The sequence below is a fragment of the Spermophilus citellus genome (genome assembly GCF_964194105.1).
Source record: "Spermophilus citellus genome assembly, chromosome: 3".
NCBI classification, from domain to species: domain Eukaryota; kingdom Metazoa; phylum Chordata; class Mammalia; order Rodentia; family Sciuridae; genus Spermophilus; species Spermophilus citellus.
Window position 1 is genome coordinate 1989670 of NC_138184.1, and position 26411 is coordinate 2016080.

General features: G+C 63.3%; 1 protein-coding gene across 1 annotated transcript; it reads left to right on the forward strand.

Moving 5' to 3' along the window:
- The first annotated feature begins 861 nt into the window (after window positions 1–861).
- Window positions 862–17606, forward strand: GNA11 (G protein subunit alpha 11). Its single transcript, XM_081284847.1, has 7 exons — window positions 862–1093; window positions 11041–11225; window positions 13571–13725; window positions 14581–14709; window positions 16784–16913; window positions 17009–17162; window positions 17257–17606. Exons 1-7 carry the CDS (start codon window positions 958–960, stop codon window positions 17445–17447), a joined length of 1080 nt encoding a protein of 359 aa, XP_081140973.1. The 5' UTR covers window positions 862–957; the 3' UTR covers window positions 17448–17606.
- Window positions 17607–26411: the final 8805 nt, after the last annotated feature.

Here is a 26411-nt window from a genome sequence, read left to right on the forward strand (position 1 = left end):
GAGAGGCAAGGCAAAGTCAGGGGCGTCAGAGGAACAGTTGATGTTTCTGCAAATTCTGGCCGAAGCTTGGTTTCACCTGCCCTGACGAGGACCAACAGGTCAGCTCATTGTGTTGGTTTAAGGGGCATAGGCAGTGCCTGGTATACAGCAGGTGTTCCACTGATGACAGGCATGTGCCTGGTATACACTAGGCGCTCTGTTCGTGCTCCTGCTCTGCCGGGTGGTATATGGCAGGCACAGCATTAATGCCTGATGTGGGCCTCTTCTTTAGCAGGTACTACATCAATGTTCGGTAAACAGTAGGCACTCTGTTCCTGCTTGCGTCTGTCTGGTGTTAAGGCAAGCGCTGCATGATTGTCTAGCATACAGCAGGCGCCCATTAACGCCTGTTCGAGGCATGCAGGCGCCCCAGGCCAGGTGATTCCCTGCACCGCAGGCCGCACAGACCCGGGCTGAGGGCGCCCGAGCGCGCCCAAGGGGGGCCGAGTCGAGGCCGAGTCCGCCGCATTCCCACAATCCCGGGCGGCCTCGCCCGGCTCCCGGCGGCGCTGCCCCTTCCCACGTCGGCGCAACCCAACGCGCCCGCCCCGCCCGCGCGCCCCGCCCCCACGCGCTTCTCCCCGCCCCCTGGCGGCCGCTGGCCCCGCCCCGTGGCGCGCGCGCAGGGCCGCCGCTCTCCCATTGGCCGCGCCGCCTGCCCGTCGCGCGCCCAGTGGCTTAGGTTGTTCGGCGCCGTCGCTCGTCGCGGCGGCTGCGGTTGGCGGCGGCGGCGGCGGCGGCGGCGGCGGCGGGGTCCGCGGCGGCGCGGCCGAGCGGGGATCGGCGGCGGCGGCGGCCGAGCGGGGGCCGGGCCCAGGGCGCGGCCGTGCGCGGCCGAGGCGGCTCCGGCGGGCCGGGCCGGGCCGGGCGGCCGGGGGGCGGCGGCGGGGGCGGCCGGCGGCGGCCGGGGCCGGGACGATGACTCTGGAGTCCATGATGGCGTGTTGCCTGAGCGACGAGGTGAAGGAGTCGAAGCGCATCAACGCCGAGATCGAGAAGCAGCTGCGGCGGGACAAGCGCGACGCCCGGCGCGAGCTCAAGCTTCTGCTGCTGGGTGAGTGGGGCCGGCCCGCACCGCGAGGCCAGCGGGGCCTCCGGCCCTGCGTGGTCACCCCTGCCCTGGACCCCTGCACGGTCGGTCCTGGGCCCAGGGGGCCAGCCCTGCTCTGGCTCCCTGGACTGTCACCCTGCCCTGGTGATCAGCCTTCCCGGGGTCCCTGGACAGTCAGCTCTGCTCCAGATCCCTCCATGGTCAGCCCTGTCACAGTGGTCAGCCTGTCTGATTCCCGCTGGTCAGTCCTGCTCTGATCCTGGAGGGCAAGCCCTGTCCCGGTGGTGAGCCTGACTATCCCCAGAGGACGAGCGCTTCCAATACTTAGATGGTCAGCACTGCCCATGGTGGTCATCCTTCCCCATGTCCCCAGAGGGTCATCTCTTGCCTCAGTTGTGCAGGGCAGTCTCAGTCTCAGTGGTCAGTCTGTGCCTGTGGTGATCCGCCCTTTTCCAGGTTTCTGAAGGGTCAGCCTTGCCCCTGCTGTGTTGGGCAGCCGAGGGTGGGTTTGCTGCGGTGTTTTTATTGGCCTGTGGTGGTCAGTTACCCCCATCCTTCCAGGGTCAGCATCTACCAGTGGTAGTCAGCCCTGCCTCAATTCCTGAAGGGTCAGTCCCTGCACGGGCTGACCTGGGCCTGCAGTGGTGAACCTCTGTCTGTGGCGGTCAGCTCTGCTGCAGATCTTTGTGTGGCCAGCCTCTGCCCTAGCTGTCCAGGGTGGCTTTGATTACTTGATGGTCAGTCCAGTTTCCTTTGTGGCCTGTTCCTGCTGTGATGTCCAGGATAGCCTGGATCCCTCTGTGACCAGCTCTTACCATGCTGTCCATGATGACCTGCTCTTTGGGGGGTTAGCCTATAGTCCTCTGTGGTCAGCCCTGGCTCATACTGTCCAGGTAAGGCTCCTGGATCCCTCTGGGGTCAGCCCCTGCCTGTGTTGTTCACGCCAGAGCCCCTGGAACTCTTTGTGGTCAGCCCCTGCGTGTATTGACGGCCCAGTCTCCTGCTTCTGCTGTCCAGGTTGGGCAGTTACTTTCCCAGTAAGCCAGCCTGAGTGCCCCTGGAGTTAGCACCTGCCTTTGCTGTCCAGGTCAGGTCCCTGCATCCTGGGTTCCTGGGCAGCCCCCTGCATCTGCTGTTCACATTGGCCCCCAGGACCTTTGGGGGTCTGCCCTCTGTGTCTTGTGACAGCCCCTCTCTGCCCAGGGCTGGCCTCTGACCCGCTCCATAGTGTCTCCCTTTTGCTGTCCCCATGTCTCTGCAGAGCTAGACCTTTGGCTGTGATCCACAGGACACTTACCCTCACCTCCCCGGTCCTGCCTGGACACGTCCCATCAGGGGGAGTCCTGTTCACTGCAGACTCAGCTGTCCGCCTCCCGACTCTGCTGTGCCCCATCTCCTTTCCCCTTGAGGCCATTCCCCTGCCTCCCTCCCTTGGCAGGGAAACTGAGTCCCTCTGCATGGAATTGCACCCTGCTGGGAGGAGGCAGCCTGGATTGTCAGAATGGCCACCTCCTTGGCCTTCCATGGTCCCTGTCCTTGGCGTCCCAGTGAAGCCACCACACCCTGTAGGGAGGCCCCCGTCTCCATGTCTCCATCTCCTCAAGGAACACCTGTCGCTGGGAGCCAATCGACCCAGCTGTCTGTGTTGTCACCCCAAATAAGGGCGCAGATAAGGGCCAGGGGAGGACTGGCCCTTTCGGTGGTTTACAAAACAGAGGTCCTGCCTTGTGTGCCTCTGCCTCCTTCCTTCCCAGGCTCCTGGGGAAGGTTGGGCACGTGTGCCCTGTGCCCATAGGCAGCCTGGATGGTCTTGGTGTCCTGGGGAAAGAGGCTGTCCTGCGGTGGGCACACCACATAGTTAGAGGAGCTGAGCCCAGTGGCAGAGGGGACGTGTTGGCACTCTAGCTTGGATGGGCACCAGGCCCAGGCTCCAGAGGTTCCTTGCTTGAAGCGGCTTCCAGGTTAACTTCAGATGTTTGCTCACCTAAGGCTCCGGGTGGCCATCTCTGCAGGAAGGGCGGGCAGGCAGGAGCGTGACCTGTGGAGGGCCGCGTGGTCCTGGCTGACTTCTGCAGTGGGTGGGAGGCTTTCTTTTGGGGTAGGAGACAGTTAGGATATGCATCGAAGGACAGTACAGATGCCTTGCCCTGCGGCTCTGGGGCCTCCAGGCCCGTCCTCTCCTGTGGACCCCAGCTTCTGAGCCTGGTGGTTGGGCTTGAGGTCGACGGGCTCAAGGCTGCCGCCAGGGCCCCTGTGTGCAGCTTTGCCGAGGCCAGCCTTGGGCTGAAAGCCTTGCAGTGGACCTGGAAGGATGGAGCCCACCCCCGGCCTTTGTCCTCAGTGCCCACCTGGGCAGAGCACCTTTGTCTGCAGTCCTTCCCTTCCCCTGCTGGGTGACCCTAGCAGCACCCACCCCCCAGCTTGTAAAAGGGGCATCCTGTGAGCCGATGCCAGATTCAGGGCAGGCAGGCAGGTGGGAGAGTGGGTGCGCGGGTGCAGCGGGCGGGAGCGTGACACCGAGGCCCGGGACTTGCCGGGGATTGGGGGCCTTTGCAGAGGAAGTGGCCGTGCCTGGGTGTTGGGATGCAGAGACTCTGGGCAAACTTCCCATCTGAGGAGCCTTTCATTCCAGATTGAGGGCCCTTGCTGGAGGACTTCCGTGACCAGGGACTGGGACTCGCTGTTAAGTGCCCCTCTGCGCAGCCTGTGCCCTCTGTGGGGACTTATTTCATTTTCCCAGTAAGCCTGAGTGCACTGATTGTCCCCATTTGGGGGAATACATTGCAGGTGGGACTCTGAGGTTCCCCAGCCTTGGGGGCTGCTCCCAATTGTAGCAGGTGGTGACAGCCTGCAGCTGATAGCGCTTTCAGTTGCCTCTGAGTGGCAGCCACATGGCCCCGGTGCCAGGGACGGAACTAGGGAGGGCCTGCTTTTCCCTGGAACTCCCTCCCTGGTCCCCCATGTCTCCTTTGCTAAGTTGCAGGGTGGGGTGCCAGGGCCTGCCCTGCGCTCCTCCAGGCTCCCAGGCAGGGCTGAGTGGCTGCCTTAGCACCTGCTGCGCATCAGGCAGGGGTCGCTGGGGAGGAGCTCCTCGGCTCCTGCCCCTCTCTGCTCCCAGCAGCCTGTGACCTGTGAGGCTGCTCAGCTGGGCGGGGCTTCCGGGCAGCACTTCCCTAGCACTGGACGCTGGGCTGGGCTGTTCTCTGGGCTGGGTGTCCTGGGCACTGCAGGTGTGGACAGTGTCCTGGCCTCTGCCTGCTCCACACCAAGAGCCCAGATGATGACTAGTGTGTCCTGAGGCAAAGCGCCCCTGCTTGAGGATCCCCGTCACACGGTGCATATGGCATAAAGTGCTGGCTGTGTGACAGTGTGTGTCACCTTGTGGGGAGTTCTGGTGACGGCTGTGGTGCGAGTAGTTCTGTCGATGTGTTTCATTGCTCTGAACACGGGAGGACACGCACACATGTTCCACTTTACTTGCGGTGCTGTCCCTGTCCTCTCCTGACTTTCTCGTCAGTGGCAGTGACCGCCAGCAGTGGGCCAGGGAGATGGGGACTGTCTGTTCAGGGAGTGTGCTGTCCAGCCCCTGTGCCAGGCCCCCAGGAGGCGAGCATGGAGGAGCAGAGGCCCTGGGGAGCTGGGTGCTGGGCTCCCATCGGGCCGCCGGGCCTCTGCCTCTGTCCCTGCCCTTGCAGCCTGGCTGCTGCGTTTCTGTCACTTGGTGGTAAGAGTCCCAGGAGGCCGCTGCCTGGCCTTGGCAGGTTTGTGGTGGGGAACTGAGGCAGGGAACACTGTGCCCTGAGGTCCCGCGTCCTTCTGAGGCTGAGCCCGAGTGGCTCCAGGCTTTCTAAACGGAAAGCCGGTGGTGAAGCCTCCCTGCGCCCCTGTGGGCAGCCAAAGCCCAGGATCCCCGAGGAGGGCTGCGCGAGCCTCCCTGGGGGAGGGCACATCCAGGTTACTGGCTTTTGGCAGGGCCCCGTGTCTTGCCCCCACAGACTGTGGAAGCAGGAAGCTCCTCAGATGGCCTTGTCCACCCTGGACACACTGCAGAGGGCCAGGACTCACCCAGGATGCGCCCTTACGTCCTTTACGTTAAGATTCAGTTACCGCTGGGTGTGGCGGTCACCCCGTCGTCCCAGCAACTCGGGGTGAGGCAGGACGGCGGCACATTGGAGGCCAGCCTGGGCAACACGGTGGCCCTGTCTCAGAGTAAGAAGTAAAGGACTGGGGATGTGGCTCACTGGGAGAGCTCCCCTCAGCTCAATCCCCAGGACCAAAAAAAGAACAGAGCCAGCAGCAGGAGGCCCGATTGCTCAGCTGGACTGAGTCTGGGCCTCCCAAAGCAGCAGGTGAAGTGGTGTCCCTCCTCCTGGGGTCCAAGGTGGGTGGGGTACAGGCCGTGGGCCCTGAGCTCGGCATCCTTGGGTCACTGAGGTCCTTTGTGCTGGACCTCCTGCCTCAGTACTGCCAGCTGCTGTCCTTGACCCCAGCCACAGGGGGCTCACTGCTGACTTTTGCTGTGGAGCCCTGCTCTGTCGGGGACCAGGACCCTGCTGCACCATGGGAGAGGGTGCTGGCGCGGGGGTGTGGGAGTCACTGTGCAGTCATGTCAGACAGACCTTAGGCAGGTGGCGAGGCCCTTCGGGCCAGCTGTCCCTTCTTTGCAGCCAAGCAGGGTCCCCAGCAGGGTGCGTATCTCCCTACGGCAGATGCTGTTGGAGAACCCAGGGCCTGGGGCGCCCGGGGGGTACTGCAGTGTGGCAGGACTCCAGCGGCTCGTAGCCCTGGGCCTCTGAGCACCGGGTCACTGGCTTGGGGCTTGTGCCACCCTAGGGCCCTGTGTGCTTGTGGCCTCGAGGCCTGGGCTTTCACCCTGGGTCCCCTGCCCTCTGGCTGCAGCATCATCAGTCCTCTGAAGGCCACTGCTGGGTCGTCACACCATCTGAACGTGCTGCCCTGGACTCGGCTCCCAGCTGGTCACCTGTCTGTGCCCCTTGCTCCCTCCACTCCCTCGACCCTTTTCTACACTGCCTCTGTGCTTTTGGTGGCTTTCTGGTCCTAGGGGTGGCGTAACTGGGTGGAGCACCCTGCTCCTCCTGGGTCCTCCAGATGTCCCCAAGTCTGGGTTTTGTGTGGTTCAGAGGCACCTCTGCCACTTGCAGCTGTGACAGCACAGGCCTGTGCCTCGGTTTCCCCGAGGGGTGAGGTTGAGCTCAGGGGACCTACATCCAGTCCCGTGAGCACACAGCGCTGCCGTCTGCTGTCAGGGTGTCACATGGCTGCATAGTGCCCAGCGTGAGCCTGGCCACAGCCCTCCACGAGGGCTGATTCCTGGAGGAAGAGCCCAGGGTCCGGGAGGGCTGACAGCACACCTGGGCCTGTAGACAGGGTGCGGATGAGCCCCTGGTGGCATCCCGGGCACTGCAGTGTCTCTGGCCTTGGCCCACTCTAGGCCAGGAGCATTCCCAGTCGTGCAACGACGATATCCCCAGACATGGCCCTCTGTCCTTGAGGTGGTGTCCTCAACCAGGACAACCTGTGTCTCTCAGGGTCCCTCCCTGCTCTCTGTTATTGGTCAGCCTTAATCTGAGTCCTCTGCCCTGGATGTGGACCCCGAGCCCTGGGGGCTCCAGGTGCTTGTTGAAAGACTTTGGCTGAAGCCCATCCACTCAGGAAATGAAGGGGCATAGCCCGGGTCCCTGACTCCTGCCGCCCCGGAGCACACCGTGGCCCTGTCACCAACCATCTGTGGCCCTCTGCACCAGTCCACATGCAGGTGGGACCAGGGACAGCCTCTTACTAATTCCTGAGTGTCTCCTGAGCCCAGGCTGCCTGTGCCACCCAGAGTGGGACAGAGCCAGTCTTTTGGTGTCACTCGGCCTGTTTCTCATCTGCCAAAAGGGAGCAGTGCTCCTCCACCACAGGACAGCAGCCTGAGTGGGCGTGGCACCTGGAGAGCCGCCCTCTGCCTCCTTCCCGAGCCGGCGGCCTCCGGAGGGCTGTCTTCCCCACGCGCTCTACTGCGACCCTCTCTGCTGCGGCTTATTTGCTCATCCTTGCTGAAACGCGGCTGGAGCAGCCCTGGTACGTGGGTGTCCCCCATTAGTGTCCCCACAGGGACCACGCTGGGGAGATGCCAAGCTGCTCTGTCTCGGGGCTTCTGTCCTGGCCGACTCCAGAGCCAGTGTTCCCTGTGTGGTCCCTTCTGGGACCACAGTGAGGATCAAGGGTGGCAGCCTGAATGGGTGTGGCCACGCCGGGGCGCACCATCTGTGTTACCTCCCGGTCATTCTTCAGGGTCTGCACTGAGGGACAGTGGTCCCCTCCACTGCCGCATGGGCCCCTGTGTCCTGTGGGGTCTCTGGAGCCTGGCCTGCTGATGGTTGCTGCTTGTTGATCCCTGGGGCCAGGAAGGGTGCTTGTGCCTGGTGGGCTGTGGCGGGCACTGCTGGGGGACTGTGTTGTGGGGCTGCCTGCCCCCTGGGCTGCACTCTGCTCGGGTCCCCTGACGGGATGAGGCGACTCCTGTGAGGGATGGGACAGGCGGTCTGTGTCTCCTCACCCCCCCTTGGTTGTACTAGCTGAGCCTCACGGGCAAGAGTGGGGAGCTGGACAGGTAGTCTCTGTCCCCAAAACTTGGGAGGTGCTGTAGTTTGGTTCTAGAATGTTCCCCAAAGGCCCAGGTGTTCAAGACTTGGTGGTCCCTGGATAGTGTGTGGGTAGATGGAGCCTTTAAGAGGCGGGGCCTGGGGGAGGGTTTTAGGTCATTGGGGGGCGTGTTCCCAAAGTGGTGGTGGGAGCCGCCCCTTCCTCTGCCCCTGTTCCTGGCCATCATGCCCCTCCACCAGCAGCCTGGGGTTAGCAGTGTGCCTGTGCGGACTGCAGCCCCCACCCCAGTCCCAGGGAACCGTTCTGTGTGAAGGTGGCCATCTCAGGGTGGAGAGCCGTCACTGCCCAGCCCAGTCCTGCTCACACGCCCCGGCTGGGCTCAGGTGGGCAGGACTGGGCCCTCCCCAGGCCTCCCGACTCTAAGGGGGCTTCAGAACGAGCGTTGATAAGCCCCAGCTTGCAGAGACCAGGGGGCTCAAAAAACAGGTGTGAGGTGACTGGGGGAGGGGTCTGGGGTCCTCACTGTACCAGGGAGGCCTGCCCCTACCAGGGTCCTGGGGTGGCTGGCAGTCTTGACTACAGCCCCCAGCAGTGGAGCGGAGATCAGTCTGTGACTCAGGCCATTCTGTCACTGCCTTGGCTGTCGTGTCACCTGTGGGACCCCAGGTGCCAGGCCATGTGGGGCCCCCGTGCGGTTCCCCTGTGCGCTCTCCCCTCCGCCTGTGGACTGCAGAGCTCCTGGCTGGCCTGTCTAGCCACCTGCTTGAGGCACAGTGTGGCTTTCTGGCTCATTGGACGTCATCTTGGGCTCAGACCCTTCTAGTGGTGATGGTGAGCCTGCCGGGGTGTCCTTCAGGCTCCTGGGCAGGAGAGGCAGCACGTGACCAAGGTGGCAGAGCGCCTGCCTGTGGCTGTGTGGGGCCTCCTGGTGATGTGGGTGCCCCAGACCTTGAGGCTTGGCTTGTGCTGGGGGCTGGGGCCAGGGACGGGAGGGGCCAGGAGTGCTGCGAGGACTGGCTGTGCAGGGGCTGGTGGCGAGCCCTGGCCAGGCCTGGCTGCAGGGCAGCGTGTCCGTGCCCTGCGGAGAGGAGCTGCTGTTTGGGAGAGCCGGCCGCTTCCCTTGGCTTCCTGAGAGCTGGGGCTAGATTCCCGCCCAGGCTCTCGCTGTGGCGCTGGGAAGGGCAAGGACCTGGGGCGGCCGACTACACAGGGCACCTGCCCCCAGGTGGTGGGGGGGCGCAGTCCTGCTGAGCTAGGACCCTCGGGGCTGCCTGTGTGCTCTCCCTCAGTGGGGAGAGGTGTGACCCCAGGCCCTGGTATCCCCTTGTCTGACTGTGCCGCCACCATGCCCTCCGTTTCTGAGGTTCTGTCGTTTCCGTGTGGGGGTCCCTGGGGGAATACCGCTGGCCACGTGCTTTTTTGTAGATGCTGGAGGCCCAAACAGGGCCCCGTGTCCCCGCGTCCTCAAGTGTGCTGGTGTGGGGGGACAGGCAGCTCGGTGCCCTCTGCACTCTGAGGGCGCCCCTCCCTCCGCCTTGCCTCTAAGTGCTAGGGCTTGGGCTCGGGGCCGAGGATTCTGCTTGTTGCTCTGGGGACACAGACATTCAGGCCCCGGTTGTCATTTGGGAGTCCTGGGTGTCGCGTTGGTGCTGTGGCAGCTCCTGGAGGCCCGCCTGCCCTGCCCTGCCCTGTGTGTGCTCCAGCGCCACCCCCTTCTGCCCCTTGAGGTGCGGGCTGAGTGGTCCCTGCTGGGGGACCTCAGGTGGCCCCATTCCTAGCAGTCGGGAGTGGAGCCCCTGCCACAGTCTGCGCAGGTCTGCTCTGGGGTGGTGTGAGGAGCTCGGGGGTCCCAGGCAGTCCCTCCCATGGTCCAGGAGGGGGGTGGGTGGGACGCTGTGGATGAGTCCAGGATGAGGCCAGAGCACAGGGGTCACACGCCTCCTTGTGCCGTGCACGTGGCCCTTCCCTGGTGACAGCTGTGGTGGTGTGAGCGCCAGGGTGAGTTGGCCCGGTGAGAGGCGTCCTCGGGAGGGGGCCTCTGCTAACAGGAGCCCGGGCTCCAGGCCACACCTGGGGGATGTGAGGCCCCAGGAAGGACCCAGGCGTCTGAGCTCTGAGGTGCTGGGTGGCAGGATGATGGTGGCCGGGGGTTCTGGGAAACAGAGCAGACCTGGCCGCAGCCCCTGCGGGAGGGAACCCCGCTGTGCTGCTCAGCTGACACCCTAGCACCGGACCTGGGCTGCGGCCTGGCAGGTTCTGCCCAGCCGTGGCCGGGTGCGCTGGGCTGGCCAGAGGCCCTGCACACGGCTCCTGCTGGCCCCGGCCTCTCCTGGCCTCTGCTTGGTCATGGTTAGCGCAGGGCACGAGACCCAGAACTGTCTTCTGTGGAAAGGCCACCCGTGTGTGGAGGGGCAGCTGCCTCAGACGGGGGTCCTCGCTGCCCTGGCTTGAACACCGAGTGACCCTTATCCCAGGTGCAGGTGGTAATCAGTCACTGTCCCTAGGCAAGGTTCCTTTTGCTTCTGGAGGACACCCATGGGCAGCAGGTGGCGTTGTGTGTCGTCACCCCTCGGTGCTGTGGGACTGTGCATGGTGGACTTGGGGTCCCACTTGCCATCTTAGAGCTGAGGCATCTGTGACTCGAGGGACTTCGGGTGTTGATTTGAATTCAGCGAGGGCTGACCTGCTCCCTTCCCCTCCACGGTCCCAGGTCTGGGTGCTGGCTTCAGAGGGTGCCCCGTCCCCACTCTGGCCAAATGTTCCTCCCACAGACCAGTGTGCAGACCAAGGCAGTAATGGGCAGTTCTGCCCTCGGGGTGCTTGGTGTGATGTCTGGGGACATTTCTGGATGTCACAAGTGGGGGAGCTCCCGACAGCAGGTGGAGGCCAGGGACGCTGCTCAGGACTCTCAGTGCCCAGGATGTCCTTCCAGAAAATGACCCGTCCCTAGACATCAGCAGGGCCTAGGGGGACGCTGCCCTAGAAGGTGCCTTCCTGGTGCCTTACCCTTCTCTGCAGAGTAGGGGAGGAGAGGAGAGTGGCACCAGCCACTCCCACCTCCCCCAGCCCCTGCCCGGGACGGTGTTGGTGGGCGTGGTGGTTGGCCCTCCACAGTGGATGCTCTGGAGGAGGCAAGTTTGAGGTTGGGCAGCTGTGGCGGAGGGTGCTGCTGCCCCTGGGGGAAGTAGCTAGCCAACCTGACCCTCTGGGAGCCGGCCTCAGTCTCTGCGTCCGCGGCACGGGCTGGCGGCATGGTGCGGTGCCACCACAGCACCCCATGTGCCAGGACTGGACAGCGGCCTGGCTTGCGGGCCCTGGGCTCACCCCCCCCTGCCCTGCAGGCACGGGTGAGAGCGGCAAGAGCACCTTCATCAAGCAGATGCGCATCATCCACGGCGCCGGCTACTCGGAGGAGGACAAGCGGGGCTTCACTAAGCTGGTGTACCAGAACATCTTCACCGCCATGCAGGCCATGATCCGCGCCATGGAGACGCTCAAGATCCTCTACAAGTACGAGCAGAACCAGGTGAGCTGCGGCCCGGGGCACAGGGTCCCTGGAGGCCCGCTGCTGCTGCCACCAGCCTGCATAGCAGTGCCCTGGGTGCCGGCTGGGTGCTGTGATGGGCACCACCTGTGTCCCTTAAGTGGCTGTTGGCTCCCTGCAGGGAACTGCCTCACCCAGGCCACCTGGGGAATGGGCAGGGAGGCTCCCAGGAACTGACCCTCTGTAGCCTGTGAGCCTGCCAGGCGCTTCGTTCACACGGCACACGGCCTCGCGGTGACCCCGCAAGGTGCAGTTGCCAGGGTGTGACGCTCAGCCTGTGCCCACCTGCTTGAAGAGCACGGCTCGGTGGCTTCTACCATGTCCACACAGTCGTGAGCCAGCACCACGATCTGGTCTCAGAACATTCCATCACCCCAAAAGGAAACCCGGGGCTGGCTGGGCTCAGCGGCAGAGCGCGCCTAGCACGCGGGAGGCCAGGCTCGGCCCTCGGCACCGCATGTAGATGATGAATAAGATAAAGGTCATCAACGGCTAGAAAATAAATCAAAAAACTGGAAACGCCATCCCCACAGCCACCCGCCCCTCCCCAGCCCTGCACCCGCAGTCCACGTCCCATCTCTGGACTCTGCTGTCCTGGGCTCTTTGTCACTGGGTCACACGCAGAGGCCTTCTGTGTCTGGCTGTCACTGAGCACCAGATCCGCAGGTCCCTTCACACTGGAGCTGCCACCTTGCTCCTGCTGCCACCCAAGTGACGCTCCAGCGTGAGGGTGAGACGCCCCGTGCCCGTGTTCGTCTGCTGGTAGACGTGAGGACTGCCCGAGGCTGCTCCGAGCCGTGCTGGGCGTGCTCCGTGTGGCTGTCTCTAGGTCCCCTGGGCCTGGAGCCTCCGAGGACTAGCAGACGCCATGCATCGAGGCCACACCATTCCGCAGGCCTGCCGGCCGTGTGTCAGCTGGCCCTGGTGGAGAGGTCCTGGCCTTGCTGGGTGGGCGTGCCGACTGGTCTCACAGATGTGTTTTAGGGACTCAGACTTCATCCAGAAATTGAGGCTTGGCCTGGGCTGACCTTGGCCTGGGGGGGGTCAGACACTGTTGGACCTATTCACCTGGCGTCTGCAGGCCCTCCCCAGGTCTTGGATGGCTCCTGGACTTGAGCCCCCCACTCCAGGTCACTGGTGTGGGGCGGGGCCTCGCTGTCGTGCGTGGGCCCCGTGGGGTCTCTGGCGGGGCCTGGCCTTGGCCCTGCCCAGGTCTGCTGTCTTGCAGCCGCGCTGCCGAGAGGCTGGGTGTTCCTCGGGCTGTGGACCCGTTGGATCTGACCGCGGCCAAGACAGCGCCATGTCGGGGCGCAGGTTCACTGGCACGCAGCCTGGCTCCACGCTGCCTGTGGCAGCTTTGCCCGTGGCACACAGAGGTGGAGACGCTCGGGCCACCGCGAAGCTGGAAAGGCCTCTGGGGGAAGAGACGGCTCTCGCCCCCAGTGCTGGCTCGTCCTTCAGTGGCTTGTCCTGGCCCAGACTGAGGGGTGTGGAGGGCGGGGACGCGGTGGACAGGGCCGAGAGGACAGCCCAGTGAGCTCTGCGCCCAGCAGGGCTTCCCTTGTTTTCCATTTTGGGGTCCCGCCAGGTGTACCCTGCCCAGCCCCTCAGCCATGCCACGGCCAGGCGTGTCCACCGTGTCTGAGGAGAGGCGTGTGGAGCACGGGGGCCTCTGCCGAGGGCCTGCCCTGCACAGAGCCGTGCACCTGCCTGCGTGTGCCTGGCCAGCGGCCTGGCCTCCGCCGGCCTGGCCTCCGCCGGCCTGTCCCCACGGGGCTCCTGGCAGGCACGCCCCCCCAGCTTTGCTCTGGGGCCCGGTGTGGTGCGGCTGGTGCTGGCAGAGCGTGAGGCCTGGGCGCCCCGGGCTGTGCAGCCCTCTGACTCAGCTTCACCCTGTGCGCTGGGGCCTGGGAGGGCAGCGTCCCAGCACCTCTGGGAGAGGTGGAGGTGGCATGTGGTGGTGCCGTCGCCCCCTGGGGCTTCATCCGTCTGTCCTGGCGTCATGTCGGGGCTGAGTCCCCTTTTAAGGGCTCGCTGTGGTTCAAGGTTCAGGAGTGTGTCTGTTCACACGTGTGCTGGTTTCTGGTCCCCTGTGTCCTCCCTGTTCTAAGAGCAAATCCAGGGCCCACGTGAAGCCTGGGAGCCCGGGGAGCTGCCTCGCGGGGCCTGGCGGCCAGGCCGTGTCTGCCAGGGCCTGCCTGCTCCAGGACGGGTGTCCTCGGAAAACTCACCCTGGGCTCCTCTTCTGCGTGGGCAGCACTCTGTCCACCTGGCTGGGGCCTGGACATGCCCCTGCCTGAGCTCTGGCCTCCCCTCCTCCTCCGCAGGCCAACGCCCTCCTGATCCGGGAGGTGGACGTGGAGAAGGTGACGACATTTGAGCAGCAGTACGTGGAGGCCATCAAGACGCTGTGGGGGGACCCAGGCATCCAGGAGTGCTACGACCGCAGGAGGGAGTTCCAGCTCTCGGACTCGGCCAAGTAGTGAGTGCCGGGTGGGCTCGGCCGGGAGGCAGGGGAGCAGCCCACCCAGCCTGCTGCGCGTCGTCCTGCAGGGTCACATCGCCCACCAGGGGCAGGTGGTGCCGTGTTCTACTGGTCGTCCGGACCCCATCTTCCTGGCCTAGGCGGGAGGTGGCTTGTGCTTTAGTGAGCTCCTGGGCCTGGGCCGGGCCCTGCCGGGCTGCCCCTGCCCCCTCCTGGCCCCGCTGAGCTGCCCCTTTTGACCTCCCAGCAGGGGCCTCAGTCTGCAGGATCTCCAAGGACAGGGTGGGCTGCCAGCCTCCTGCCCCCCTCTGGGGGGACCGTGGTAGAGCCCTGACCAGCAGGGCTCTGGGTCAGAGTCCATGACACCTGGGTGTGCAGCCTGGCAGACAGCAGACAGACCCCTGGGAGGACTGAGGAGCCAGCCTGGCCCAGGGAGCCCTGGAGGACAGGTCCCAAGGAGTCCCGCCTAAGGGAGGGACGCAGTGTGCCCGAGGAGCCAGCCCTGTGGGGGTGACACAGAGATGACCGGACAGCAGCTTGCGCCGCAGCCTGTAGGAGGCGTGAGACGAGCCGCCGGCACGGGCAGCGGGCTCCCTGTGGGAGGCCACCCTCCTTGTGAGTCTGTAGCTGTCCTAAATAACAGACAGGCCTCTGAGTGTCCTTCCCCACGCACAGCCCGGCTGCCGAGTCCCAGACCTAAGGAAGAGCCTGTGGCTCCTGCCCCCGGGTCCCGGTGGGGGTGGGGTGGGCAGCCTCCCCTCCCCAGCCTGGCCCTGGCCCTGGCCCTGTGCGCAGTGCCGGCCCCGCCCTTCCTGAGCAGTGGCCGCAGCAGCCCTGCCTGCTGTGTTTCAGCTACCTGACCGACGTGGACCGCATCGCCACCTCTGGCTACCTGCCCACCCAGCAGGACGTGCTGCGGGTCCGTGTGCCCACCACTGGCATCATCGAGTACCCCTTCGACCTGGAGAACATCATCTTCAGGTGCGGCACAGCGCGCGGCCCCTCCCCAGACCAGGCCTGAGGGCCAGCCCCGGGCCGGGGCAGACTGTCGTGCAGGAGGGGCCAGGAACGACCTGCGGGGCCAGAGGCCAGCCTCTCTCAGGGCCCCTGCAGTGGGCCTGGCCTGGGGCGGGTGGACAGGTAAGGAGCTCTGGGCTCCAGGCCCAGGGCAGGTATCCTGTGGCCTGGGGTCCTGTAATGGGCTCTGGGTCCACTCCAGCTGGTGGACCAGTGGTGGGTGGACGAGTCTTCTCTGGGCCCTCACTGGCCCCTGTGCATGGGGGTCACACAGCTGGAGTGGGCCTGGTGCTGCCCGTGGGACGTGCGCCCCCTCGGGAGTCCGCACACCCTGGAGGCTCCAGTGACCACCAGGTGGCAGGCTGAGCGCAGGTTCTGCTGGGACAGAGCAGCGCTGACCAGTGTGTCCCTTTCCTCAGCTCTGGAGGCGGAAGTCCCAGGTCCAGGGTGGCAGGGCTGGACCCTGAGGCCCCCTCAGTGTCTGGTGGAGGCTGTGGCCCCAGTGCCCTGCACGGCAGTGGGCTGGCCCCCTCGCAGCCCACGTGTCCTCACAGTGGCCCCGAGGCCGCCCCAGGCCCTGGTGTCAGCTCTCGCCGCCCTTCCCCGGCAGAGCTGGGTCCAGCTCTGAGTTGCCCTGCCGCCCAGGTGCTCTGGACCCCCCAAGCTGCCTGTCCACCTCGTTGTGAGGGGGAGGTGTCTGGTCGTGTTGTCCTTTCTTCGTGGGATCTGAGGCCACCCAGGCTGGGCCTGGTGACGGCTCCTCCCACCGCACTTCTCTCGGGCCCCTTGAGGTGCCTCGCCCTGGCCTCCCCGGCCTGGGCCTTGCTGCACCTGGTCAGCAGTGCCCTGTCCCTTAGTTCACAGAGGGCTGGCCAAGGACCTGGGGTCCAAGTCATGGCCCGGCCCTGATCGGAGGCACTGGGGGCACTGGGTCGCCCAGCTGTGCGAAGATCCTCGTCCCCAAAAGGGACGCAGATGGAGACAAGGCTCCCAGGGGCTCCTGTGCACCGAGGACGCCTCAGGGTGGGAGAGGCCGTGGCCCAGCACCAAGGCCCTGACCACACTTCACTGGCAGCAGCCCCAGCTGGGCCAGGTCCCGGCACGGGCCCTCTGTGGCCACCCTGCCCTTCAGGCCTGCCAGCTTGCCCGCCCTGTGCCCGCTGGGCTCCTGCACACCCTGCCCCAGGCTCCCCTCTGCCCAGCCAGCCCCGGAGTTGTGTCTGCAGCCCGCCTGTCCCTCCGCAGGCCCCAGGTGACGCCTCTGTCCCTGTATCCTGGGGTAGGAGGAGCGCCCGCAGCCTGCTGTTCCCAGAGGCGTCTCCCAGCTGGCCCTCGCCCTCACTGCCCACCTGTTGGCGCCTGCCCGTGCTGGACGGAGCTGTGCCCGCTCCCCTCCCAGCACCCAGATGGCCCCCCTTGCCCTCTGTGGCTGCCACATCCTGACGGGGAGGCACATGTCAGCTGGACAAGGGGCTGGGATTCGCCGGGGCCTCTGCAGGAGTGACGAGGCCACCCTTGGCTGCAGTGGACACCTGGCCCACTGTCCACAGCCAGGAGAGACCTTCTGTCCTCCGGGATTCCAGACTGAGGCAGCAGGTCCCAGAGGCCCGTCCAGCTTTGCCTGCACAGCGCTGTCGGGCCTCCCGGGACCTGTGTCCCGCTCCGCCACCACTGCACTCTCCAGGGCTCTGCTCTCAGGACTTGTCACGATTTTGGAGAGACAGGGACAGTCACCCTCTGTGTCTGCAGCTCCAGCCAGCCATGGAGAGGGCACCGGGAGGAAGGTCTCCTCTGGGCACGCTCCGATCATGTCGTCTCCTAAGAGGCGCAGCCCTGTGCCCCCTCGGCCTGCCGCAGCAGCCTGGCTCCTCGGGTGCCCTCCGAGGTGCCGCTTTGGCTGAGCAGAATTCCTGGCGCTCACTGGCTTCCGGCCACACCTGCCGGCCTGGGTTCGTGAGCAGTGTCCAGTGGCAGCCACAGCCACAGGGGTCGGGGCCGTCTCTCTGGTGCTGAGTGCTCGTGGGCTGTTTCTGTGCAGGATGGTGGACGTGGGGGGACAGAGGTCCGAGCGCAGGAAGTGGATCCACTGCTTCGAAAACGTGACGTCCATCATGTTCCTCGTGGCGCTCAGCGAGTACGACCAGGTCCTGGTGGAGTCGGACAACGAGGTGAGCGCCTGCCCCGCCCTGGCCGCGGCCTGGGTCTGGCCGTGCTCTGCGGGTCCGTGGCCCCGGCCAGGCTCCTGAGACGCGCATCCCCCCAGAACCGCATGGAGGAGAGCAAGGCGCTGTTCCGCACCATCATCACCTACCCCTGGTTCCAGAACTCGTCTGTCATCCTCTTCCTCAACAAGAAGGATCTGCTGGAGGACAAGATCCTCTTCTCCCACCTGGTGGACTACTTCCCCGAGTTCGATGGTGAGCCTGCCTGCAGGAGGGGTGGGCGTGGGGGGGGGGGAAGGCTCGCGCTGCCAGAGCCCTGGGCCTCACCCCCGCCCGCCCGCCGCCCCAGGGCCGCAGCGGGACGCGCAGGCCGCCCGGGAGTTCATCCTGAAGATGTTCGTGGACCTGAACCCCGACAGCGACAAGATCATCTACTCGCACTTCACCTGCGCCACGGACACGGAGAACATCCGCTTCGTGTTCGCGGCCGTCAAGGACACCATCCTGCAGCTGAACCTCAAGGAGTACAACCTGGTGTGAGCTGGCCGCTCGGCCACGGATGCCCCACTCCTCCCGCTCCCTCGCGCCCTCCAGGGCCACACAGCCTTCTTCTGGCCTTGATCTGTGGCTCGGTTTTTTTCTAAAAAAAGAAAAGAGAGGAATAAACAAAAAACAGATCGGAGGCAGGTGGCCGAGAGCCGGCGCCCTGGGCCCTCGCTGCCCGCGGCCCTGGGCTCCCACGGGGAGGTGTGGGGTCCTGGGCCGTGGCCCGTTACCACTTCTCTAAGTTATTGTCCTCGCGGCCTGCGCTGTCATTCGCTCCTGGACTCCAAGAAGTGGGGGTGGTGCACCCGCCGCCCGCCCCGGAAGTGCCTCACCTGTACACGTACAGAGCCGTCTGTACGGTCCTTCTGTTCTTTTTTTGTTTTTTGAGGAAAAGAAAAAAAACCAGCTCACGGGCTCCCAGGTCGGAGGAGACCGCACGTGCCTGGTGCCGTCGGCCCCGTCTGCCGGGCTGGGGACTCGGGTGCCTGTCCTGCGGGCAGCGGGGTGGTGCTGGGGGCCTGGGCCCGGGGCCTGGCCTGGGAGTCAGCACTGGGGACGGCCGAGCATCAGGGACAGGGAGCCTGCTCCGGGTCGTGTGGCTTCCATTTTGCTCCATTTTTTGTTGTCACCAGTTTGGAAAGTGAGGGCAGAGTGGGGACTTCTTCAGAATCTTCTCAGGTCTGTCCCCGAGAAGCAGAGAGGAAAGGTGGGGGTCACTGTTGGTGGCCATGCCGTGACCGTCCCTGTGGAGCCCTCAGCCCGCCCCTGCACCTGGCCAGGCCTTCAAGGGCCAGTGGTGGCCAGGCGCGGGAGGGTAGTCCCCAGTCCCCAGCCCGTGTCCTGGGCCTGGTCCCTGAGACGAGGCGGAGCAGGGGCTGTGCTCAGGGTGGAAGTGGCCATCTCTGTTGTCACGGTGTCGTCCTGGGAGTGGGTCGGCGGCAGTGCTGTCCCTGGCACCCTGCTGGGGCCCTTGGAGGCTGCTGCTTTGGTGCTTGGAGAGGGCACAGGAGTAAGCCAGCCGTGAGCCGCCTGTGCCCGCTGCCCGCCGCAGTTCTGGGGAGGGCTGAGGGGGCTGTGGAAGTGGGGCTGTCCCTGGTTGTGGCCCGTGGGGCCCCCCGCATCCCAGGGCAGAGCGTCCCTGTCTTGGCCGGTCCGTCCCTGGGCTGCGTGTGCCTAGAAGGGTTTGTGCCGTGGATCCTGGCGGTGGGGCTGGGCCCGGGTCCTTGCAGAGGGGCATCCTGGCCTCACAGAAGGGAAGAGGACTTGGGCTCTGTCAGTGGCCCGAGGGCAGGGTCCCTCCCGTGGGGCCTGGGCGCCTCTGCCAGCCAAGTATTGACCCCTCACAGAGGGGCAGCGTGCCAAGTGTTCCTGGGCCGCCTGGGACCACAGCCAAAGCCCGCTGCCCGGCCAGGCCCCTGTGCCTGCAGAACCAAGACAGGAGTTCCTGCGCCAGCGCCACCCGGGCAGGACCGGGCAGCAACCTCGGGCCATGGGGATGGGCCACGCCTGATGTGCTCCCCGGCAGCTGGGCTGGGAGGTGACCCTGGTGTCCTCCCCATAAACTGTCGTCAGCAGCCCCGACGGGAGCCTTGGCCTGGGCACTGTCCCCCAGGTGCCCTCTGCCAGGCCCCAGCTGTGGAGTCTGAGGCAGTGGCCGGCTGCTGGCCACCACCCAGGACCTGCGCACCGCGGAGCCCTGACCCCAGACGACGTGGATCCCGACCTGTTTAAAAATAATATTCTGTAAAATGCTGTTTTTAAGCCTTTTGTCATTCGAAGTGCATGTATTGGGAGAGTTGGGGACAGAGTGAGGAGCCGGGCGCTCCGGGCTCCATGCCAACCTCGGGCTGGGCAAGGGGCCGGGGTCCCTGCAGCAGGTCAGGGGCCTGACCCCTTACTCCACAGGTTCCTGATGGAAATCGACTTTTCATATCTTTCTCTTGAAGCGAATTGTTTTAATTGGAATAAATCCTGTTCCTACACACAGTGGCCCTGCTGCCTTGCTTCTGTGCCAGCCAAAGGGCAGGCAGGCGCAACCAGGCCCGGCCTCAGCCCCAGGTCCTCCTGCCTCCCGCCTGGCTCTGGTGCGCTGTCCACCTCCTGGGGGGTCACATGCTGGGCCCCTGACTTCCAGCCTGTCCCAAGGCCTGCATTATCTGGGGACTGGGCCCAAGAGCCACTCCCAGGACACTCATGAGGCAGGTGGCCCCTCCCCACCACTGCGGAGGCTGCTGATCCAGCGGCCTCTGCTCCGCCTCCATTTAGTCACTTCCTTTGGGGGGAAGGTTGTAACTGGTAAAACACACGCCACAGCTTACCATTTGACCTGCCCTAGCGCCCAGTTCCCCAGCATTCGCACATTTGCAGTGTTGAGCAACTGTCACCACGTCCAGTCCCCACCCCACCCCAGCTCCCATCCCCTCCCAGCCCCTGACCCGCCAGGCCACTTCCTGTCTGAATCTGATGACACCGGGGACCTTCTGTGGGTGGGTCCTGCAGCGTGTCCTGTGACTGGCTCATATAACTGTCCGCAAGTCCCCCCCACCTTGTAGCAGGTGTCAGAATTTTCTTCCTGTTCATGGCTGAGTAATATTTCACCATGTAGATGGGCTGCACTAGCCGTGCGCCTGTGGGTCAGCCCTGGGCTGTCTCCTCTCTGCTGCTGGTGCTGCTGCCCTCAGCTCTGGGAACACCCCTGCTGCAGCTCTGGTCGGAGTGGGGACCGCCAGCTGTTTCCGCAGTGCTGCGCCATGCCTGTCCCCTGGCAGCGGGTGAAGCTTCTCTTTCTCCCTCCCCCAGCGTCACTGACCTGTGCGTCTGGTCCTTGGGCCTGGTTGGGCCCAGTGTGTCCCTGGGCGAAGGAGGCAGCACTCAGCACCCCACCAGGCAGGAGGGGGCCCGCGGGCGAGGGCCGTTCTGGATGGGCCCTTCAGGGAGGGAAGGAGCCTCACTTACCGGAGGCTGGTGCTCCTGGCTGAGGCCCAGCCTGGGCGAAGGCCGGGGGCGGGGGGGGGGGGGGCAGGACAAGCCTGGCAGGCTGGAGGCTCAGGAGCCCTGTGGCTGGAGCAGAGGGAGGGCGCAGCGGGAGGGGTGGGGCGGGGGGCAGGGAGGACTTGGCTTTGACCCCAAGGAGGTGGAGGGCCCCACTCAGGCGCTCACAGCGCCCTCTGGTGGTTGGAGCAGGGAGGACGGGCTGGGGGGTCGCAGGTGGGAGGTGAGCTGCTGGTGCTGGGGACCAGGCAGCAGAAGCAGAGATGGAGTGTCTGCAGGATGGGACCTGGGGAGGGAGCAGCAGAGGCCAGTGTGTCCAGCAGGCCTCGCCCCAGGCAGCGCCTGGCCTGTCTGGTGCCCACCCTGGAGGGAAGGCCTCCGGTCACCCTCGTTCTAAGGGGAAGCAGGCTTGGAGGGAGCCCTCGTCGCCCTCACCCGCAGGGCCACACCATACCCATCACCTGTGTGGACACCGATTGTGTCCACCGTTGGGTGCTGTGAGCCGCGTTGCTGTGGGCGGAGGTGTACATGCATCTGCCAGGGGGCTGCGTCTAGTTCTGGGCACACCCAGCAGCAGAATTAACAAGGGTCAAGAATCAGGCACTTTCGTGGTCTCTGGGTTCTGGTGTCAATCTGAGGAGGGGGTCGAGGGAGGGCTGGCTGGGGCACGCGGCGAGCAGGGAGAAAGGAAAAGCCGGGGTAAAGAGAACACTGCCCAGCCCCGCCGGACTTGCACTCGCAGGACACAAGTGGGAAGAGCCCAAAGGGAAAGTGGATCCACAATTACACCTGAGACGGCAGCGCTTCCCGCAGTGGTCAGCGAGGCCAGCTCCGAGCGCAGCGCCAGCCACACTGTAGAGCCCCAGCGTCGAGCTCTCCATGGCAGCAGGAGGGAGTGCGTCCAGGCCCCACGGCCACACGGAGGGTCCTAAGGACCTAACAAACCTGAGCTATTCGACTTGTTCTGAGCACCTTCTCTGACCATGACAGAATGGAACTGTGAATCCATAACTGGATGATCATTACTTGGAAAAGTCCTCCAAACCCTGGCATCTAAGCAACACACTCCTGAATTGTCCATGGGTTCAAGAGCCCCAAGAAATAGAAAATACTTTGAACCGAATGAAAGGGAAAACAGAATCTAATAAAATGTGCAGGATGCAGCCAGGCGTGGTGGCTCACGCCTGAGATCCCAGTTGCTCAGGAGGCTCAGGGAGGAGGCTCACAGATTTGGGCCAGTTGGGACAACATAAAGACCCTTTCTCAAAAGTTTTTCTAGGATACAGCTAAGCAGGGTTTCAAGGAAAGTTCATAGCATTGAAGTACTTATATCAGAAAAGAAGAAGGATCTCTGCAGGCGGGCCTCAGAGATAGGACAGGTCGGGTTCCAGCCCTGGCAATAACGGGGTCATCACAGAAAGGAAGTGGTGATCGTTTTCTCAGTGCATATAAAAGCTGTATTACACTATATGCAGTCCGTCGGCTGTAAATAGGATCATGTCTAATGATGTGTGCATTGCCCAGTGCAGTGGCCTCTCCTGCAACCCCAGTAGCTCGGGAGGCTGAGGCGGGATGATCTCGAGTTCAAAGCCAGCCTCAGCAACTTAGAGAGACCCTGTCTCTAAATAAAAAATAAAAAGGGCTGGGGGTGTGGCTCAGTGGCTAAGCGCCCCTCGGTTCAACCCCTGGTACAAAACCAACCAAAAGCAAAAAAACTACCAAGAACTGCATGTACACAAGTTTGCCATCTTAGAGGAGACAGATTTCTGGGAAGACCCACTCAAGAAGTGGAGAGCCAGAAGAGTCCTACACAAGGTCCTCCAAGGAATAGGAACGAGCTACATCCTCGGGCCACCTGCTTTCCGTGGTGAACGCTACCAAACGCTGAAGAGATGAACAGCATCAAAACCTGGGTCTGTCCCAGAAGACAGCAGGGGACACTTCCAGCTCCTTTCTGAGGCCAGCATCATCCTGACACCATCATGAGGTAAGGACAGTTCAAGGAAGCACGGAGCAGATCCCCTGAACACGACTCCAGCAGACCAGGTCCAGCAGCTACCAGGGCTCGTCCTGGGAGGAGGGAGTCGAACAGAGAAAACATCAATGAAAACAGCTGGACGCTCCGACCGAAGAAACGCAGTCCCAGGATCGAGGAGGACAGCGCGCCTGACACAGCATCTCCTCAGCCAGTAGGAACAGATGCGACTCCCTCCACCTGATCCAGAGAATTGTAAACACGCACACACACACGCACACATGCACGCACACACGCACACACGCACGCACACATACGCACACACACGCACTCACACACATAAGCACACATACACATACGCACGCATGCAACACACGCACACACGCACATGCACACACACGCACTCACACGCACGCACTCACACATACGCACGCACACACATGCACACACATGCACTCACACGCACACAACGTGCACACACTCAGATGCACACATGCACACACACATACACGTGCGCACACATGCACACACCACACACATGCACACACATGAACACGCACACAGATGCACACACACACGCGCACACACACACCACACACATGCACACACATGCACACGCACACAGATGCACACATGCACACACGCACGCACACACATGCACACACACGCACAAAGATGCGCACATGCACACGCACACACACATGCACACACACGCACACACTCAGACGCACACATGCACACATGCACATGCACACACGCACTCACACACACACTAACTACAGCTAACGTCATCTTAATGGTGAAAGATTGATATTTTCCCCTTAAGATCAAGAACTGGGCAAAGATGCCCATAGTCCCCATCCCTAGTCACCCCCACGCTGGGAGTCCTAAACATGCCCCATAAGGAAAGCAAATGGGGGCTGGGGATGTGGCTCAAGCGGTAGCGTGCTCGCCTGGCATGCGTGCGGTCCCGCCCGGTTCCATCCTCAGCACCACATACAAAGATGTTGTGTCTGCCGAAAGCTAAAAAATAAATATTAAAAAATTCTCTCTCTCTCTCTTTAAAAAAAACAAAACAAAACAAAACAAAACAAAAAAGGAAAGCAAATGTCATCGAGATGAGAAAGAAGAAGAGAAAATGTTACTATTCACAGGTGACTTGACTATCTACATAGAAAATCCATGGAAATCTACAAAAAGGAAAAAAAAAAAGATTCTGGGTTAATAGTGAGTTTAGCAAAGTTGCCAGATAAAACACCTGTACGCAGGCTGGGGCTGGGGCTCGGCGGTGAGCGCTCGCCTCGCCCGCGTGAGACCTGGGTGGGATGCTCAGCACCACATAAAAATAAAAAAATAAAATAAAGGTATTGTGTCCATCTACAACTAAAAAATGAATATTTAAAAAAGATCCATATGTAAAAATCAATCACATTTCTATACAATAGTAGTGAACAACTGGAAATGCGAAATTGAAAACAATTCAATAGATCCCCAAAGCAAACTCCCTCTGTATAAACGCGGTGAAAGAAGGACGAGTCTGATGTGAGAGAAACCAGAGGAGCACCCCCAGGGAACAGCGTCCACGTTCATGGACTGAGCACGCGGTACAGCCTGACACCCATTCTCTTCAGAACATGGACAGATCTGATGCCGTCCCAGGCAAGATCCCAATAGGTTCTGTGCACACGTAGACAGGAGATTCCGAAATGTCTGTGGAGAGTTAAAGGAACTAGAATAGCACACACTCGCACACACGTGTGAACAAGAACAAAGTTGGAGCAACGCACTTCCCTATTTTAAGAGAAGAGTGTGAGTGCTCTCCAGAGAAAGAGAGCCGACAGGGTAGATTGGTGGGTGACCGCCGGGTGTCGGTGACAGACCATGAATGACGGACACAGACTGATGATAGACACGGGTCACACAGTTGCGGAGGCTGAGTCCCGAGCACTGCAGTGAGCCATGGTGGAGACCCGGGAGCCCGCCAATGGGCCGATCCACGCAGTCAGGAGGGCTGAGACCCAGGAGAAGCTCAGTCGGGGGCCCATGGGAAGTCAGGGGGCCCCGAGAAAGCCCACGTTGCAGTCTGTCTGAAGGCGGAGGAACCCCTCTCCTTCGCTCAGTGCATGCCCCACAGACACACCCAGGGTGTGGGGTCACGTCTGCCCAGCCTCTGGGCACCTCGCGGCCCGTCAGGTGGGCGCATCGCGCCTGTCGAACCTCAGTGATCACATCAGACTGTGGAGCCCAGCCTGGAAGGAGGCTGCGGCTGGTGAAGAGGTGCGGCCAGGGCCCAGAGGCTCCACGGCGGGGAGGGGGACCCACAGGCATGAGAGAACATTGTTGGAAACCTGGATTTGGCAAAAAATAAAACACCGAAAGCCTGAGATGAGAGCTGGCGCCTTGCAAAGCTGGCCTCCGCCAAGTTAGGCACCAACACGGGCCCAGCGGCCCCACCCCCAGGAGCGCCTCCTGGGGAAGGGAGACCCACGTCCATCTCCAAGTGCACCCACCATCTTGGCACCCATGCTCCTGATGGCCACAGGCTGGAAGCAATGAGCAGTCCCTCGGAGGGAGCTGGTAGAGGGTGGCGGTCCTCACGGAGGGAGGGAAGTCAGCCCTGGCCCGCCAGCCCTCTGACAGTGTGACCCTGCGGGGTGCGGCTCAGTGGGCTCAGTGCTTGCCTCCCTTGGGCCAGGCGCTGGGCTCTGCCTGCAGCTCAGAGGGGACAGAAGGAACTGCTTCTGGTGTCCTCGATGGGGAGGTCCCAGCAGAGGACGAGGCCAGGCTCTTGAGCCACGCTGTCACTCGGTGGGTGACATGCTCAGAAGGCAGCTGGCTCAGCGGCAGGGGCGTGCAAGGCCCTGGGCTCCGTCCCCAGCACCGGAACCACCACAAAACCCTAGTGAATCTTATCATCAGAAAGTACCCAGAGGACAGGACGCAGGCCCTGGAAGTCAGAAAATGGTGGCTGCTGGGGGGGGGGGCACCTACCTGGGGCACTGGGGGCTGCGGGGAAGCGGGCGTGGGCCCCACGGTGGCCCCGAGGCCTGGGGCCAGGGCTAAGGTCACCTGCTCCTGTTGACACTCTCTGTTTTATTTCATTCATTTCATTTTATTTCTGGGGTCAAACCCAGGGCCTCCCTGGGGTCAAGTGCCCACTCCCCACCGAGCTCCACCCCCGCCCCTTGTTCCCATTTAGAAACCACGTCTGTGCCCACATTGCTCCCTGCATTTCCAGATGAGCCCAGCACATGACAGGCCCGGCCCACCAGCCTGTGCACAGGAAGCAGCTCTGCCGCTGGGCAGCTGGGAGGAGGGCTATTTTAAACCTGGAAAGTTGAACAGAGGCGTCCCGGCCGCAGCAGGCAGAGGCAGGAACTGGCCATCTGCCCCGAGGACAGTGGGAGCCACAGAGGCACAGGGTCTCAAGTCCTGTCCACACTGCGGCCAGCAGGGGGGCCTCTGTGTCCCAGCTGCGGCTCAGCCCAGGCCGGGGCTCCGGCTCTGCTGGCCGGGCCTGGCCACTGGGGCCCACTCAGCTCTCTGCCTTCTTCACCTGCCCCAGAGTGGCCAAGTCACCCGGGGCCTCCAGCCTTGGGGTGCATGATCCTCACAGCCATCCGGCTGGGCGGGGTGGGCAGGGCAGTGCCTGCTAGCCCCGGTGACCCGGCAGGGCCCCATCACACTTCCCATCTGCCATTCATTATGAATCAACAGCAAGGAAACCGCATGTCGTCCCTCTGTGCTGGGCCTCCCTGGGCGTGCGGCCCCTCACAGCCTCTGCTAGCCCAGGGTGGGAGGGAGGGACTGTTGCTGACAGTGTCCCCTGGCCCTGGGCCCTGGGCATGACACTCACCCTCTCTGGGCCTTGCTACTGTCCCATCTGTGAAGGGTCCAGGGCCCCCACTTACATGAAGCTGGGGGGATGCTTGAACCAAAACTTCCTAGGGCTCCTCAAAGGGGGTTTTGCACACACGGGGGGGGGGTGTCTG

Excerpts from the sequence above, each read along its gene's own strand:
- GNA11 (XM_081284847.1), top strand. The coding sequence starts at position 958 with ATGACTCTGGAGTCCATGATGGCGTGTTGCCTGAGCGACGAGGTGAAG. Across the intron at positions 16,914-17,008 it reads TGGTGGAGTCGGACAACGAG|AACCGCATGGAGGAGAGCAA; the intron begins GTGAGCGCCTGC and ends GCATCCCCCCAG. Across the intron at positions 17,163-17,256 it reads CTACTTCCCCGAGTTCGATG|GGCCGCAGCGGGACGCGCAG; the intron begins GTGAGCCTGCCT and ends CCGCCGCCCCAG.